General features: G+C 43.3%; 1 protein-coding gene across 1 annotated transcript; it reads right to left on the bottom strand.

The window, feature by feature from the left end:
* Positions 1 to 12,161: 12,161 nt before the first annotated feature.
* On the bottom strand, positions 12,162 to 15,202 carry LOC104427864 (putative receptor protein kinase ZmPK1). Its single transcript, XM_010040882.2, is given in 3 exon segments — positions 12,162 to 12,323; positions 12,326 to 14,406; positions 15,169 to 15,202. Coding segments are annotated over 3 exon segments (2,277 nt in total).
* Between the last annotated feature and the right edge of the window lie 533 nt (positions 15,203 to 15,735).

Raw genomic sequence — 15,735 nt, forward strand, 5'->3', positions numbered from 1 at the left:
GTCACGGTGGCGCGGCGTGGCGGCCGAGGTGCGGTGGCCGGCACGGGTTCCCGGTGTCGAGCAGAGACAAGGGGCGCGTGGCGTCGCGGCCGGCGGCGGGGTTGTTGCGTTGCGGAGCAAATGCAGTGGCGACCGGCTCTGGCATCGCGGGAGGGTGTTCGTGTAGGGGTGCTGCTGCGGCAATCCGGCAGAAGGGAGCGGCGGAAGCTCGGGTGGCGTCTGGGATGGAGGGCGGCGGCAGCTCGAATCGCGCTGTCGCGCCGGACGGGAGGTGGCGTGAGCGTTTGATCGTCGCGGTTGTAGCGTGGGGGTCGCGAAAGCTCGGGCCGCAGCGAGTTGGGGCGCAGCGGTGGTGGCGCGGTGTTTGCGGGCGAGCGGCCCGCCGCGAGGCGGTCGGCACGGCGAATGCTTCGAGTGGCCGCGGCGAGCGCCTTTCTCTCTCTCTCTCGTTTCGGGGTTGCTCTTCGCCGAGCTCTCTCTCGAGCTCCGATTGCTGGCGCGATGGTCGCCGCGCCGCGGTGCTGCAGCGGTGTCACAACTTCAAGCCCGTGGTCACCGCGGCGCGTGACGAAGTCGGATGCAGCAGTTGCCGCGGCGGCGTTGGATTGCAGGTGGAGGCGGGCGAGCGATGGCACGGCCGTAGCGAGGTGGCTCGGCCGGGCGTCGGTTGAGGCGGCGAGGAGGGTAGTGGCTCGGACGGCGTCAGGCAGCGCTGCCGCTGCCCTCCTCCCCTCCGTTTCTTCAAATCTGGATTCCAGGGAAGACAGGGACGAACGGCGTCGATTGGGCGGCTCGTCCGCGACAGTGGTGGCGGTATAGCTCCCTTTTCTCGAGCTCCCTCTCTCTGCTGAGAACTCCCTCCCTTGTTTGTTGTCTTCGTCCCCCTTCTCTCCATTCTCCTCCCCTCTGCCATTGCTAGGGTTTCACCGAAAATGGAGGAGGGAGAAAGCGGCATGGGCCGGGCCAAGGCGAAATCCGGCCCGGCCCCTTCCATGTCTTTTTTCTATTTTTTGTTGTTTTGTTCTTGTTCTTTTTCTTTTTCTTGTTTTGTTATTTTTCTTTTTTCTCTTTTTCTCTAATTTTTTATGTATTGGAAAACAAAAATTAGGTGTCAAGTGCCCCTCTTTGAATGTAGCCTCAAGGGGTTGCAATCAAAGACAAGAAGACACCTAATTATTTGGGCAATAGAAAGACCCCAGGTGCATATGCACATATTAGGTCGACAAAAATGACTCATAACTATGGAAACACGTCTTGTCAATAAGGTGAAGAAAGACTTCGGGCTATAGAAGCCCACCGAGTCATAAGAAGTGAGGAAGACTCCAGGATACAAGGCTCTCCAGGTCATAAGAAGTGAGAAAGACTCCAGGATACAAGGCTCTCAAGGTCATAAGAAGTGATGAAGACTCCAGGATACAAGGCTCTCCGGGTCATAATAAATGATGAAGACTCCAGGATACAAGGCTCTCCGGGTCATAATAAGTGATGAAGACTCCAGGATACAAGGCTCTCCGGGTCATAAGAAGTGGGGAAGACTCCAGGATACAAGGCGCTCCGGGTCATAAGAAGTGGGGAAGACTCCAGATACAAGGCGCTCCGGGTCATAAGAAGTGAGAAAGACTCAGATACAAGGCTCTCCTCGGTCATAAGAAGTGATGAAGACTCCAGGATACAAGGCTCTCCGGGTCATAAGAAATGGGGAAGGCTCCAGGATACAAAGCTCTCTAGGTCATAAGAAGTGAGAAAGACTCCAGGATACAAGGCTCTCCAGGTCATAAGAAGTGATGAAGACTCCAGGATACAAGGCTCTCCGGGTCATAATAAGTGATGAAGACTCCAGGATACAAGGCTCTTCGGGTCATAAGAAGTGATGAAGACTCCGGGATACAAGGCTCTCCGGGTCATAAGAAATGGGGAAGACTCTAGGATACAAAGCTCTCCAGGTCATAAGAAGTGAGAAAGACTCCATAATACAAGGCTCTCCGGGTCACAAGAAATGATGAAGACTCCAAGATACAAGGCTCTCTGGGTCACAAGAAGTGATGAAAACTCCAGGATACAAGGCTCTCCGAGTCATAATAAGTGAGGAAGACTCCAGGATACAAAGCTCTCCAGGCTACAAAGCTTGCCGTGTCATAAGAAGAAAGAAAGGAATGAGGTCTCCCGTGTAACAACGGGTTTCGACCGGGTTGAAAATGCATGATTTCAGGAAAACCAATGAACCTTTGTAGATAACGTGGTTTAAGGTTGACCATGAACCTTTGAAAAATCCGTTTTAAAAATAGACTCATGAACATTTTAAAAGTGTGGTTTAAGGATAAACCAAACGAACATTGTGGTTTAAGGATTGACCCACCAACCTTGTGGTTTAAGGATAGGCCCGTGAACCTTGTGGTTTAAGGATTGACCCACCAACCTTGGAAATAACATGGTTTAAGGTTGACCACGAACCTTGTTTTTTAGGGAAGTACTTGCTAACCCCTTGAAAACTGCATGGCTTCACGAAGGAATCCTATCAAACTCAACTTGAGCAAATGTCATTAGAGACGTCATCAAGAGACGCATTGGCAATATTACACCATTAATTAAACAAGCTAATCAAGCTAAGTCCGACTGCTTTAGGAAAACGCTCGATGTCAATTAGCATCACGTGGCACAAAATTGTCATCTTGCTTGGAGATGTATCATTAATCATCAAATTCCTTAGGAGACGAGTTCTCATCAAAACGGCTACAACTCGGGAAAAAGGCTCATTAAGCATGCCAAACTAGAGCTTCTTAGTCAGAAAGGGTTTCTCACACTCTCAATAAAATGGCTACTTGACCCCATCCATTCATGTGGGAGATAATTGGTTGCTGAAAGTATCTCATATAACCTATGTCAAAGGCTTCTGGAAACATTCGCAATGAACACAATCTGATCGATCAAAGAGGTCTTTTGAAAGGACCGCAATATAGGCTCGGTTAGGGCTTATACAAAGGAATTACTGTTTTGAGGCCAACAAAGGAACATTTGTCACTATCTTCATTGGCTTTACAAGTCGAGAGCTTGGAAGATGAGACAAGATAAAATTACTTCCACTCCTTCAAGCAGTAGCTTCTTGGTGGTATTCTCATTTTCACTCAAACCATCCAAATCAGAAGAGACTTCGGAAGAGGGTTGTAATGTTGGATTAGGAGAGGCTTGAAAGGCTTAAAATTTTCAATAGGGTTTTTAAGAGTTGGTGATCATCATGACATCATGACCAGGTCACTTAACATTTCCAAATCATTTGGCTTTTGAAATACAACGCATCTCGAAAGTCCCTTAACTAATCTTTTATGCATGGGAGCTTTGCTCATTTCTCTAATGTCCTTTCCTCTTGTGATGATTTTTTTCTTTTTGCGCAAGCACTTGGACCTTGATAATTTTTTTTTCACATAAGATGCAACTTTTGGCTTCTTTTTTTCTTAACGGGCATTGGCCTTACTTTTACCAGGCACACTGCTTTTTCGTGCCCCATAGTTTGTAGAACTTTTTGCTCTTTGAACTCTTGGAGCTCTTATGACTTTCGAGATGCTTTTCACATTTTCTCGTGACTCTCAATTGTATTTGGTCAATTCTCATGCCTTGCCCCAGTGAAGGGAGATGATCACCGCTTGGGGTTTAGAAATGAATAATCAGGCCCAAATTAATTAAAGCAATGGATATCATTGTTTGGGTAGAGAAGGAAATGCTCTTCTTCACTTTGGAATAAGTCGAGATCTAATGAGAATTCATTTGAAGCTATCACCAGAAGATTGATGCAAGTGAAAGTAATAGAATCTTTCTCAACCTTTCGTTTTACAACACGACCGTAACCTCCTATGTTGCCCTAATGTAGGGTCATTCTCAATAGGGTAACTTGAAGGATCATCTTTATTCGGCTCAAAGGGTAACAAGATGTCAGCTTGGTACTTGGGATTGATGAATGAAACGCTTTTGTCATTTCGATCTTTGTGCTCAATGCAAATGAATCTTTCGTCCTAAGAGAATATCGTTTTTCACTCAACTCTCAAAAGTGTTTGAAAGACACTCAACTCTCAAAAGTGTTTAAATGACGTGTTTGGAAATGGGCTTGACTTTCTTCATCCTAAGCACTTCTTGTTTGGCATGGTTAACGTCTCCATCTCACTCGTCGAGATCATCTGAATAGATCAATCTCCATAGGGAAATTTGATTCAAAATGAATAATTCACAAAACCATAAAACAATTTTGGGATAAAAGGATGCTCAAAAGGTTTGTAATTTTTTTCTCAATTATTCATTTTTTTTTTGTCTCTAGGATAGCGCAAAAGGTTCTTTTTGTAATGGAAATTCTCCATTTTTTTTTTTCTTTTTTTTTTTATGAAAAAAAAAAAATTGAGAAGAATGGTACTTTACCTGGGGCATGGTGACCCGTAAACCCTATAAAGAATGTGAAAGAATATGTTAGTGCAAAAATATTTAGGGAATGAAATGTTGGAAACGATACATTATTGCCCTTCATTATTTTTCATCTTTGGGCACTAACATCTCTTGGATTCACATTCGTGGATATTTGGTAACTCGACAATACCATTCCCTTGCATTCGCCTTTAAGTGCTTGATGTCTTCCGATTCCTTGGTGGAAGGCGCTGCTTCTATGGTTAAGGTGCAACTTTTTTATATATCACCCGTAAGAAGGAGAGATGAAACAAGTTATCTCCATTCTTAGTTAGATTCAAATGAGGAACGATACATCCTTTTTGATGAATTTGGCAATGTTGTTCCAGCACACTTCATTGATGGATGAATGAGAGATTTTTCTTTAAATCAAACGTTGTTCTCCCACTCTTTATATGACAAACCTTGTTCCGTTCGAGTCAGTCTTGTACCAAAGAAAATGATATGTCATTTTTTATACTGAAGAGAAATCAAGTTTTGGAACGAGTTACATCCTTTACAAAGTCGAGTGATCAACATCCCAATGTATCTCTCATGGAGGAAGGAATAATATTGCGCCTCCGTTTCATTTGAATCCTTCTTTGTTTAAGATGAACAAGACTTAATAATGCTCCATCGCATTTGTTGAAACATTACAAAACTTGGTACTCTTGATGTCTCCTTGACAATGAAAAGAAAATCAAGTCAGAAACGGTATCAGAAATGAATAATTGAAATCGATACAATTTACTCTTCCTTTGAATTTTCCCTTTTGGATATTTGACAACTCCTTTCATTTTTCTCATCATGTAAAGTGAACAAGATCAATGGGTTGTTTTGGCATCTAAGGCATTTGTGAATAACAAAATTTCTCAGAATGGAATTCAACTTCATTCCGCCTCTATGGAAAATTGGTGTCGACGAAACCTCAACGCATGCTTGCTCTTCGAGTTCGATGAGCCCAAGAAAACGACTACGTGAAGAGAGGGCATTAAGCAACGTTTTCTTGAAATTCATTTTGGAAGGTAAACATATAGGTTCACTTAAAACACTTTTGAATTTGCTTCTTTTTTTTTGTTTTTGTTTTTATCTTCTTTTTTTTTTTTTTAAATGATGATTTTCATGAAATTGAATTCCATCATTAAAAATTTGAGTTGCACGATTTAAAAAAGCAACAATTGGATTTGCAATCAAAACTCAAAAAGAAAAACATGGTTCTTAAACAAGAATAAAGACAATGATAAAATACAAGAAACTCTTGTATAAGCAATGGTAAAATCAACTCTTGTCCAAATTCTAAAATTCACTTCTTTATGCGGTCCAACACAAGAATGTCAAGGAGCATCACGCATAACCTGCAAATAGACAAAAGTCAGTACATGAATGAAAGAAAATGATATCTCAATGAGGTCACTTCTTACAATAAAATCAAGGCACGATACATGCCCCATAATTCTTATTACGGGGTTTTAGTATTTTGCCAAGATTTTATCATAAGAGAAGACATCATTAAAATAATCAATCCACGGCCATCAATCGAATGTCCACTTTTATTCCAAAAATTTCGTATCCAAAAGTGTCATTGATTTTTATTTTTATTTTTCGAAGATATTGATTTTCTAATTTTACTCTTACAAAAATTAAGGTAACCTCTACTTTGAGAAATTTGTACACAAACTGATTTGCATTTTAGTCCCAAATGTGAGAATAAGAGAATTTGATAAAAAAAAAATGCAATTTCAATTTTTGTGCCTCAATATAAAATCATACCTCGAAACTTTTTTTTTCTTTTTTTAAAATGATTTCGAGCCCATAACTGGAAATTTAAACAAAACCATGTGTTCAAAAGGGCCGAATCAAAGTGTTTAGAACTTGCAATCAATGTTCACTTATCAAAACTAATTGCCATTTTTTTTTTTTTTGCATAAGCTTGCATCACCAGGGGCATTCGATTGATTTCCGCAAATTTCAAGATGAAAATGCAATACAAAATGAGCAAATAAAAAGGAAAATGATACTTACAATGGGTGCCGACCTTTGTCTCATGTTTTTTTTTTTTTTCAATCACATAGACATACACATGGAATGTGGTTCGATTTCTACTTTATACAGCCCAAAATGGAGCCATGGGATCACCGGACTGAACCAGCATGGTTGCGGTTAGGTCGGGTTACCCATGACTCCAGCTTTGTCAAAGAACCGACCCGTGTCGCGTGATTGCAGACCGGGGTGGGCACCTTCGACATGAAGAAAGAAATTTTGGGGTTAAGGTGGGCGACTCGTACTACACGGTTGTAGTCGGAGTGGTATCCACCTCAACACCATCTTAAGTGATCCTATGCGGCCCAGGTCCGGTGGCAGGTTGTGTGTGCTATGATGTAGTGCAATGTAGGGGATGTAGGCATGATAATTTATAAGCAATCAACACTTCATACATGAACAATAAACCATACATTCCTTCACCTCCCTACAAGACAAAGGTGAGCAAACACTTCCCCTTATACCTCCCATTCTACAAAAACATTTAACACCTTTAATGTTAGGGAACGTACTTGAAACCGTCGCTGCCAAACAAAATTTTTTATGAACAAGATTAATATTGGCCTAAGTCCTCTAAGGTTTAAAACCAAGTCCCCAGCGGAGTCGCCAAGCTGTCGCGACCTATTCTCGTGGGGAGGGAATAGGTTTAGGGGTATTGCCTAAAGGACGAGCCTACAGCCCATGATTAGGCGCAGGCTCTCCCAAGCCCATACCTCGCGTGACGTTGGGATATTCTTAACAATTTTTGCACAAAAGAAGTCGCCACTAGCCTATTGGGGTCGGCTAGAAACCAAGTGAGGCATGGGAGCGTGCCTTACTTCCTACGCAACCATAGAATCTAGGGTCGGGGACTTGATTACACTAATTAACCAATTAGTGCCCTTTCGGTACCTAATCTTATTCATTTTATCAAAATAATTTTTGGCAAGTAGCTTGAATTGATTTTATGCTTATCCACTAACATGTGAGGTAATCATGTAGGTGCGCAATCATTAAAGTAAAAATCATAGCTATCAAGGTCCTAATTGCAGTAAAATTAAACACGTGCAATTAAACATAATTAGATATGCAAATTAAACATGCAACATAATTAATATACGAGCAAATAAAAGTCTAATTACACTATAAAAGTAATACATGGCCATTCCTAGTCAAAACCTACATTTTTTAATTTTTGAAATTTTTTAATTTTTGTAATTAATTTTTGTAATTTTTTTTTATTTTTTTAAAATATTATTTTAATATTATAATAATATAATATATTTGAAACGAACCGGGTTGGATCCCTGGGTTGGGTCCGACCCGGTTCGGTGAACAGGGCCTGAACCCGAACTGGATCGGGCCAGGCGGCCCGAAACAAGTAGAAACCAGCCGGACTGGGCCTGATGTGTAGACCCAGTCTGGTTTAATTTTTTTTTAAAACAAAGCCCATAAGCCCACTACTTAAAACAGCCTAAACCAAGCCCTAACATTCAGCCCAAATTACTCAAAACCTTACCCGATGGGGTTTCGCCCGACCCGGTCAAGACTCGGTTTGCGCCTCCTCTCTAGGGCTTCTTTGAGGCGAGGCACGACGATGCGGTGCCGGAAGTTGGTCACGGCGGCGCGGCAGGGCGGTGGAGGTGCGGTGGCCGGCATTGGTTGCTGGTGTCGAGCAGAGACAGTGGCAGCGGCGGTGGCGTCGCGGCTAGGCAGGGGCGGGCTGTTGCGTTGCGGAGCAGACGCAGTGGCGACCGGCTCTAGCGTCGCGGGAGGGTGCTCGTGCAGAGGTGCTGCTGCGGCAATCCGGCAGAGGGGAGCGGCGGAAGCTCGGGTGGCGTCGGGGACGGAGGGCGGCGGCAGCTCGAACTGCGTCTAGCGCCGGGCGGAGGTGGCGCGAGCATTTGATCGTCGCAGTTGCAGCAGGGGGGTCGCGGAAGCTCGGGCTGCAGGCGAGTCGGGGCGCAGCGGTGGTGGCGCGGTGCTTGCGGGCGAGCGGCTCCGTCGCGAGGCGGTCGGCACGGCGAATGCTTCGAGTGGCCGTGGGGCGGAGCCGCCTCTTTCTCTCTCTCTGTTTCTGGGTTGCTCTTCTGCTGAGCTCTCTCTCGAGCTACGATTGCTGGCGCGATGGTCGTCGCGGCTGTGGGTGTTGCAGCGGCGTCACGGCTTCGAGCTGCTGGTGGTCACTGCGGCGTCAACGACGAAGCCGGATGCAGCAGGTTGCTGCGGCGGCGTTGGATTGCAGGTGGAGGCGAGCGAGCGACGGCACAGGCTGTAGCGAGGTGGCTCGGCTGGCGTCGGGTTGAGGCGGCGAGGAGGGCAGTGGCTTGGACGGCGTCAGGTAGCACTGCCGCTACCCTCCTCCCCTTCGTTTCTTCAGATCTGGATTCCAGGGAAGACGGCGGCGAACGACGTCGATTGGGCGGCTCGTCCGCGACAGTGGTGGCGGTATAGCTCCCTTTTCTCGAGCTCCCTCTCTCTGCTGAGAACTCCCTCCCTTGTTTGTTGTCTTCGTCCCCCTTCTCTCCATTACCCTCCCCTCTGCTATTGCTAGGGTTTCACTGAAAATGGAGGAGGGAGAAAGCGGCATGGGCCGGGCCAAGGCGAAATCCGGCCCAACCCCTTCCATGTCTTTTTTCTATTTTTTGTTGTTTTGTTCTTGTTATTTTTTCTTTTTTTCTTTTTTTGTTATTTTTATTTTTTCTCTTTTTCTCTAATTTTTTATGTATTGGAAAACAAAAATTAGGTGTCAACAAGGACAAAACTATGAAGCTTAGTATGGGATAAGCCAAAGTTGATAATTCCTTGTTTGAGTTATCTAGGGATGTTGCACCACATCTCATGTTATGATCAAGCTGTTTGACTCCAAAAGGTTTTCATACAAAAAGTCCGAACCACATATCCATGGACTTCTCAATCAAAATTGAGTGTTGCTAAAGTCACACCTCAAATCCTATAGGGATGAGGAGTGACATGACTGCATTCTTTCTCCAATAGACGCAATCTCAAAATATTTCCAAATATCCAGCTCCAAAAAATTCCCGCGATAATATGTTCGCTCTAACGATCACTAATTGAGAGACCTGAGAAACATGATAACAAGAAAAGAATGAGCTATCATGGCTCAAGGAATAATACATTTCTTCTAAATGAATCGAACAATTACTACACTCATTTGAAACACATACATAACTCACTTTAGCCAAATTTGGAATTTAACAAACCTTCAAGTCCAAAGTGCAATATTTCTTGTTTTAACACAATATGTTTATAGCATAAATACTTAAGATAATAACAAAGTAAACACCAATGGTCTAGCCTTGGTCAATCTCATAAAAACATATGTCAATGGTCCATTCCATTGACCAATCTTATGCTCAAGTACACCATGGTCACACGTAATGCTGGTGACAAAGCGATCAAGATTCTTCCTTTACTAGGTCTTCACCTATTATTAGTCGGTAGGTCGGCCCACAAAGATATTCTAGATTCATATGCGCATACCTAAAAGCTCCTCACTAGGCTTACAATGATATTAAGCACTCAATCGACATCCTCCAATATCAAAAATCCAATTCATAAATAATCTCATATATCATAATACATTTCACAAATCATTTATAAAACATTTCAAATCATTTCAAGATTCATCTCATAAAGCTGTTTTGTAAATTGAATAGAATCAAGTCAAATGCATATCACAAATCGATATATCTAATATTTATCAACTTTCTTCATCGAATAGAATATATATTTTCACCAAACAGTTCTCACACCATTCACAAATACTGAAACATGTTAAATAACCAATCCAAATTTTATATAACAAATATGCTTATTTATAACTTATAAAAAAATAAAATCTTTATCATTTTGAAGGAATGGGTTACAAATTCTTAAAATAAAATAAAATAGTATCACCAACCCGTGAAAGCCGAAAACCAACTTACAATGGTTACGTGAGTTGACGCACTCACATTCCTATCAATTAATCAAACAAAGATAATAAAAACCGAGTAATACACAACTCTAATGAATGACTTGACTTAATTACCTTTAATCATCAATAAAACAACTTCTACAGGCTAACAGGTAACTTTGTTTAAGGCGCAAGTCCATCCTTTTCCTCATGTGTATTATTCGTTACACGTAACTCGCGGGACAACTTTAGAATTTCGTTCCAATCAACTCGTACATTGAAATCAATTTTTTCAAACCTCACCGCTCCACCATGCCCTAGCCTACTATTTTCACAAAAATCACAACTTCATAAACTCTTCAATCACACGTTGTAGTTCAAAATCGAAATAACGCCAAATTTAGAACCCAACTTCGAAAATTACTTCGATTAGATGAATAGTAGGCTCAAATACTTACTCAGCATTGCAATTTGCAGTTGATTCAGCTTCTCGGTACGTTCGGATCGTGTACGCGCAAAAATTTCTCTATTTTCCCCTTTTTCCTCCTCTTCTTCACGAACAAGCGACCCCTTCCTTTCCGTATAGTCTCTGCTGAGTTCCTCCTCGTTTGTTGAAGGGAAAATGAAATGGTGGGCTGGGCTTGGGTTTGGATTTAAGAGAAATGGGCTGGCGGCCCATTTATTACAGCGAACTCTGCACAAACTAATAATGCACCGGAGACAGTTACAGCATTCCCGCGACGTTGGCAAGCTGCATTTGTCTGTAGTGTTCCAAAGACTCTGTCCCTCTCCCAGCAGAAGCTAATGCATCAATGATGGCGTTCCAACTTATCGCTTTGGGCCTTGCCAATGAACAACCATCGGATTTTTGAGCTGGAAGAATATTTCAACAGCCAAGTCGCATAATCATGAAATGGTCGGATCGTAAAATTTACTCACAAGAGTACCCAGTATGTGCATATTGAGATATGTTAAAAACAGATGTCATAAATGAAATTGGAAATGGACATACAGGGACATAGATAAAACGGCAAAAGGTAGAAGTTCTACTTTCTGCTGACAAAACAAAAATGCATCTGGTTAAGATGTAGCATCACACGTGCCAGTGATAGAGCCATTGGGAACGAGGGAGTACAAATTTTCATGTCAACGAAAATTTTAAGTGTCTAAAATTAAAAATCTAAAATTAAAAAAAGAAAACTCAATAAGCACGCTCCACAAAATTTGAATAAGTAATTAATTGACTAATAATGAGGTGCTACATGTGGTCCCTCCGTTCATATACTGGAGCATGCTTCAAAAAGCACTGCAATGTTGAACTAATGCAGAAAATGCATCATTCCGTTTGACTGTTTATCCGAATTAATTAATAGATTTAGATTGTCCTAACAATAATATAGTGCAGAGTGGAAGGAGACCTTACTATCTTGCTCAGACGCCTTGCCAATACATGCCGATCAAGAACCATTAATATATCTCTTCCTCTCTAGAGGCCTCCCTTTTAGGTATAAATTAACTTCTTGACTTGTTAAATCAGCTTCTTAGAAGCAAACTTGAACTAAACCACATTAAAGACTTGAACTAAGCCATCTTTTACTTTATTGGAAATTCTTCTCGTAGCATCAAGATGAATAATCTCCTTTTCATTTTTAGATACAAATAGAACAAGATAGATTTATTACATAATAGTATGATGATCCAATCTTCAAAGCCAATCGACAAAAGCAAAAAGGAAATCAAATCTTCTATGTTACCAAAAGCATCCGCAAGAGGTCTAATCTTCATTATCTGAATGCGGCAATTAAGGTTCATCATCAACTTCTAGCAGTTGATTTACTATTGAATCCATGGTTGGCCTCTTGTTCCTGTCCTCCTCCAGACATGTCACGCCAATCTCAAGAAGCACTCCTGCCTGCTTCCGGCTGTATTGCCCTTTCAATCTCTCGTCCACCAAATCCTCTATCCCCAATCCTCTCCACATTGGTACCTCCTCTTCATCTCCCGGATGAAGACCGTCAGTTCGGCCTCCTGCTCCTCATTCCCCGCTTTCTCCATGACCCAATTCGAGAGCCGAATCCCCCTCGCTATCTCCAGGACCGTTACCCCGTAACTGTACACGTCGACCTTCACCGTGATTGGGAGGTTCAGGGCCCACTCGGGCGCCAGGTAGCCCTTCGTGCCCCTTACGCAAGAGAACTGCGTATTCGCGCCGTCCCTCTGGAGCAGTTTTGCCAGCCCAAAGTCCGCGATCTTGGGCTCGAATGTCTTATCCAAGAGGATGTTCTCGGGCTTCACGTCGCAGTGGATGACCCACTCGAGGCACTCGTGGTGCAGGTAGGCTAGGCCTTTGGCCGTGCCGAGCGCGATCCTGAACCGTTCCCTCCACTCAATGACGTCCCCGCAGAACAAGTGCTTGTCCAGGGACCGATTCTCCACATACTCATAGACCAAGAGCTTGTGCTTTCCCTCACAACAGAAGCCCCACGTCCTCATCAGGTTCATGTGATTGATCTTCCCAATTGTTCTGACTTCAGCCCAGAAGACCTCCTCCTCATGGTACACATCTCCGAGTCTCTTCACTGCCACGACCCTTCGGTCCGCTAAGACGCCCTTGTAAACCAGTCCTGACGCTCCCCTCCCTATCTCTACCTTGAAGTTCCGGGTCGCTCTCTTGAGCTCGTCATAGTTGAACCTCCTGAACTGGCTTGTTATTGCGGCGTACCCGTCTTCCACTATGCAATGCACATCACGCTTCCTGAAGAGAATCCACCAGCCCGAGAAAAAGATGAGGATCTCGACCGCCCCAAAAGCGGATGCGAACCCATAGAGGTAGGCCCATCTCACCCTCTTGCCTATAGTGCCATACAACGTAGATGTGTCTACCAATAATTGGTCTCTGGCTGCGGAGCACTCGGGAGCGCTGCCGTTGTGAATTGGCTCCAAGGATGCCACTATGGAGATGGGCAATTTCAGATGTAAAGTTCCGGGAAAAGACGGGACCTGATAGCCGTTAAACAGCGAGTTCTTTGTCCAACACCATCTTTGCGATTCCAAGTAGATGAAGCCCAAGCAGCTGCAGCTATCCAAACAGGTCTGCCTGCAGAAATTGAATGACGCGTTATTGTTTTTGACCGCGTTGAACCCATAGTAGTCCGTGTTGGGAAGCGCCAAGAATTCCACATCCCGAGGCTTGGAGCAAGTGAAATTGAATTTGGGCTTGCAACCTTTGTGCCAGTCACTAGGCTCTTGCATCTCGTAACCAGGAGGGCATGTGCATCTGGGCTCGGGTGTGTGTACACAAATCCCATTCCTCCCACATATGCCATGCACAATGCACTGTGCCGGAAGCGCCTGCCACGTCACTATCCACAACCCTGACTGGTCGTCCAAGCTGTACAGCCTCAGGTTCCCGTCGTGGTCTAGTGTCAGCCGCCGTTTGATCCTCAGGCCTCGGTCGGAAGCGTTGAATTGAAACCGGTCACTTGATTGAAAATGGCCAGTCTCGTCTAGGACCGCAACTCGGCTACTGTTGTCATTCGTTCTCCCGTTTGTGGACACGTTGAAGTGCGGGTTAGGCCAATAGAGGCTAGATATGTCCGGTCCATCGTACATCAACCTCAGCACGTTGTCATGGTCGAAGTACAGGTTGAAGTAGCCAGAGTGAAATTCTCCTCCTTTTAGATATGACACCAATTTCTTGCTCTTATTGAGGAGCTGGGTTGGCAGCAGAGTATCAGTCGGATGATCAAAGCTTTGCCATAGTTTTCTCCTATGAGGACCTCTCAGCACAAGATTGCCTGAATTCAAGAGCTCTAGCGAACAGGCATCGGTGGAAGTCGCGTGGGCCTCCCAGACGACGGAACCATCTGCGTCAGTCACGGCCAATGCACCGGTGCCCCTGAGCGTGACCTTAGAGCCTCGGCCATTCACGGGCTTGTCCCGGTTGGCCGTCCAAACGACGGTCCTGTCCGAGGAGTTGGCGAACCAGATTGAGAACCAGTAAGCATTGTCTCCAAGGCCGTAGAAGCCGCATGTGAAGGTCTTATCTGGGGATGATAGTGTGTCGGAGTCATGTTTTTCAACTGATAGAGAGGAGCCTCTACGCAAAACGTCTGAGCTTGCAAAGGAAAAACATGGGAAAAGATGAGTGGGAGGAGAGAAAAGCTCGAAAATGTGATGGCTTTGTGTTTCATCGCTGGAGAAACGTTTATGTGAGTTTGGGATACGAATGGAGAGAGAGAGAGAGGGAGAAAGACAGTCCTGATCTCATTTCGTTTACAGATATTTGAAGTGCACATCGATCACATTCTCATATATATATACGCCGAGATATAATGGTCAATGACTTGCCCAAACTGGGGTACATATTTTTATTACGATATTTTATCATATATTATATGAATGGCATGGCATAGTCAAGCATAAACCGTTGAAAGGCCAAATAAGAGGAGACATAGGATAGACTTTGGTTTACACAATTTATTTTGATTGAAGAATCATCATCATGACCTGGCTTCAGAGGCGTGGTGGGATTATTAGCAATTAGGCTATTGAAAAATTACACTTAACTATTGGGATTATCTCCCTGGGTTGCTCAAAAAATTCATAAAAGCCCAAATTATTTTCACCCCCACATAAATTTCGGGGTGTGCAGGAGTAGTGGAACCTATAGACCATGTAGAATTGGCGACAATAGGCAGATTTGATAGTGGATATTAGAGCTTGCAGAATAGGTTGCAGGTTTTAAAATTTAGCAATTAGCAAGCTTAGGATAGGTGCCGGAATTTAGGGTCATATTCACTCTGAACCTGCCTTGCACTTTGCATCATGTACAATGTGCATGGTACACTTAGAAAGGTAAGATTTTACCTTATCTAATATTTTTTTAATTAAATATGTGTACTTAATTATGTATGACTTTCTTTTTTTCTTATGAAATTTTCACATTTAAATGTGTGAAAATTCAAGTTGTCGCCAATCTTTAATCAAAGCAGAAAAATCAAATCTCCAACTTCATTTCACCCTCCCTCTCTCTATGATGAGCTTGGCTATGTCTATGCCAAAACAATTTAATTCATCCTATTAGTACAATTGGATAGGCTTTCATGTAAACTCGTAGATTTAAATCAACTGCTTGAATCTATTTTTAAAAAGGTCTTATTGTTGAGGCCAGGATTATTTATGTAATATTTTAATTTTCAATGCGCCAATTACACATAATATGAGACATATGATACATTAGAAAATCCCACACTTTAAAAGGTTCTTAACCAATGCCCAAGAGCACTTTTTTGACAAGATTGTTTTCAAAATCAAATTTTCATTTATTGTTTACATTGTGATGGGGAGTCTTGTTTTGTTGCTCCCTGTCTATA

The sequence above is a fragment of the Eucalyptus grandis genome, chromosome 11, assembly GCF_016545825.1.
Source record: "Eucalyptus grandis isolate ANBG69807.140 chromosome 11, ASM1654582v1, whole genome shotgun sequence".
NCBI lineage: Eukaryota > Viridiplantae > Streptophyta > Magnoliopsida > Myrtales > Myrtaceae > Eucalyptus > Eucalyptus grandis.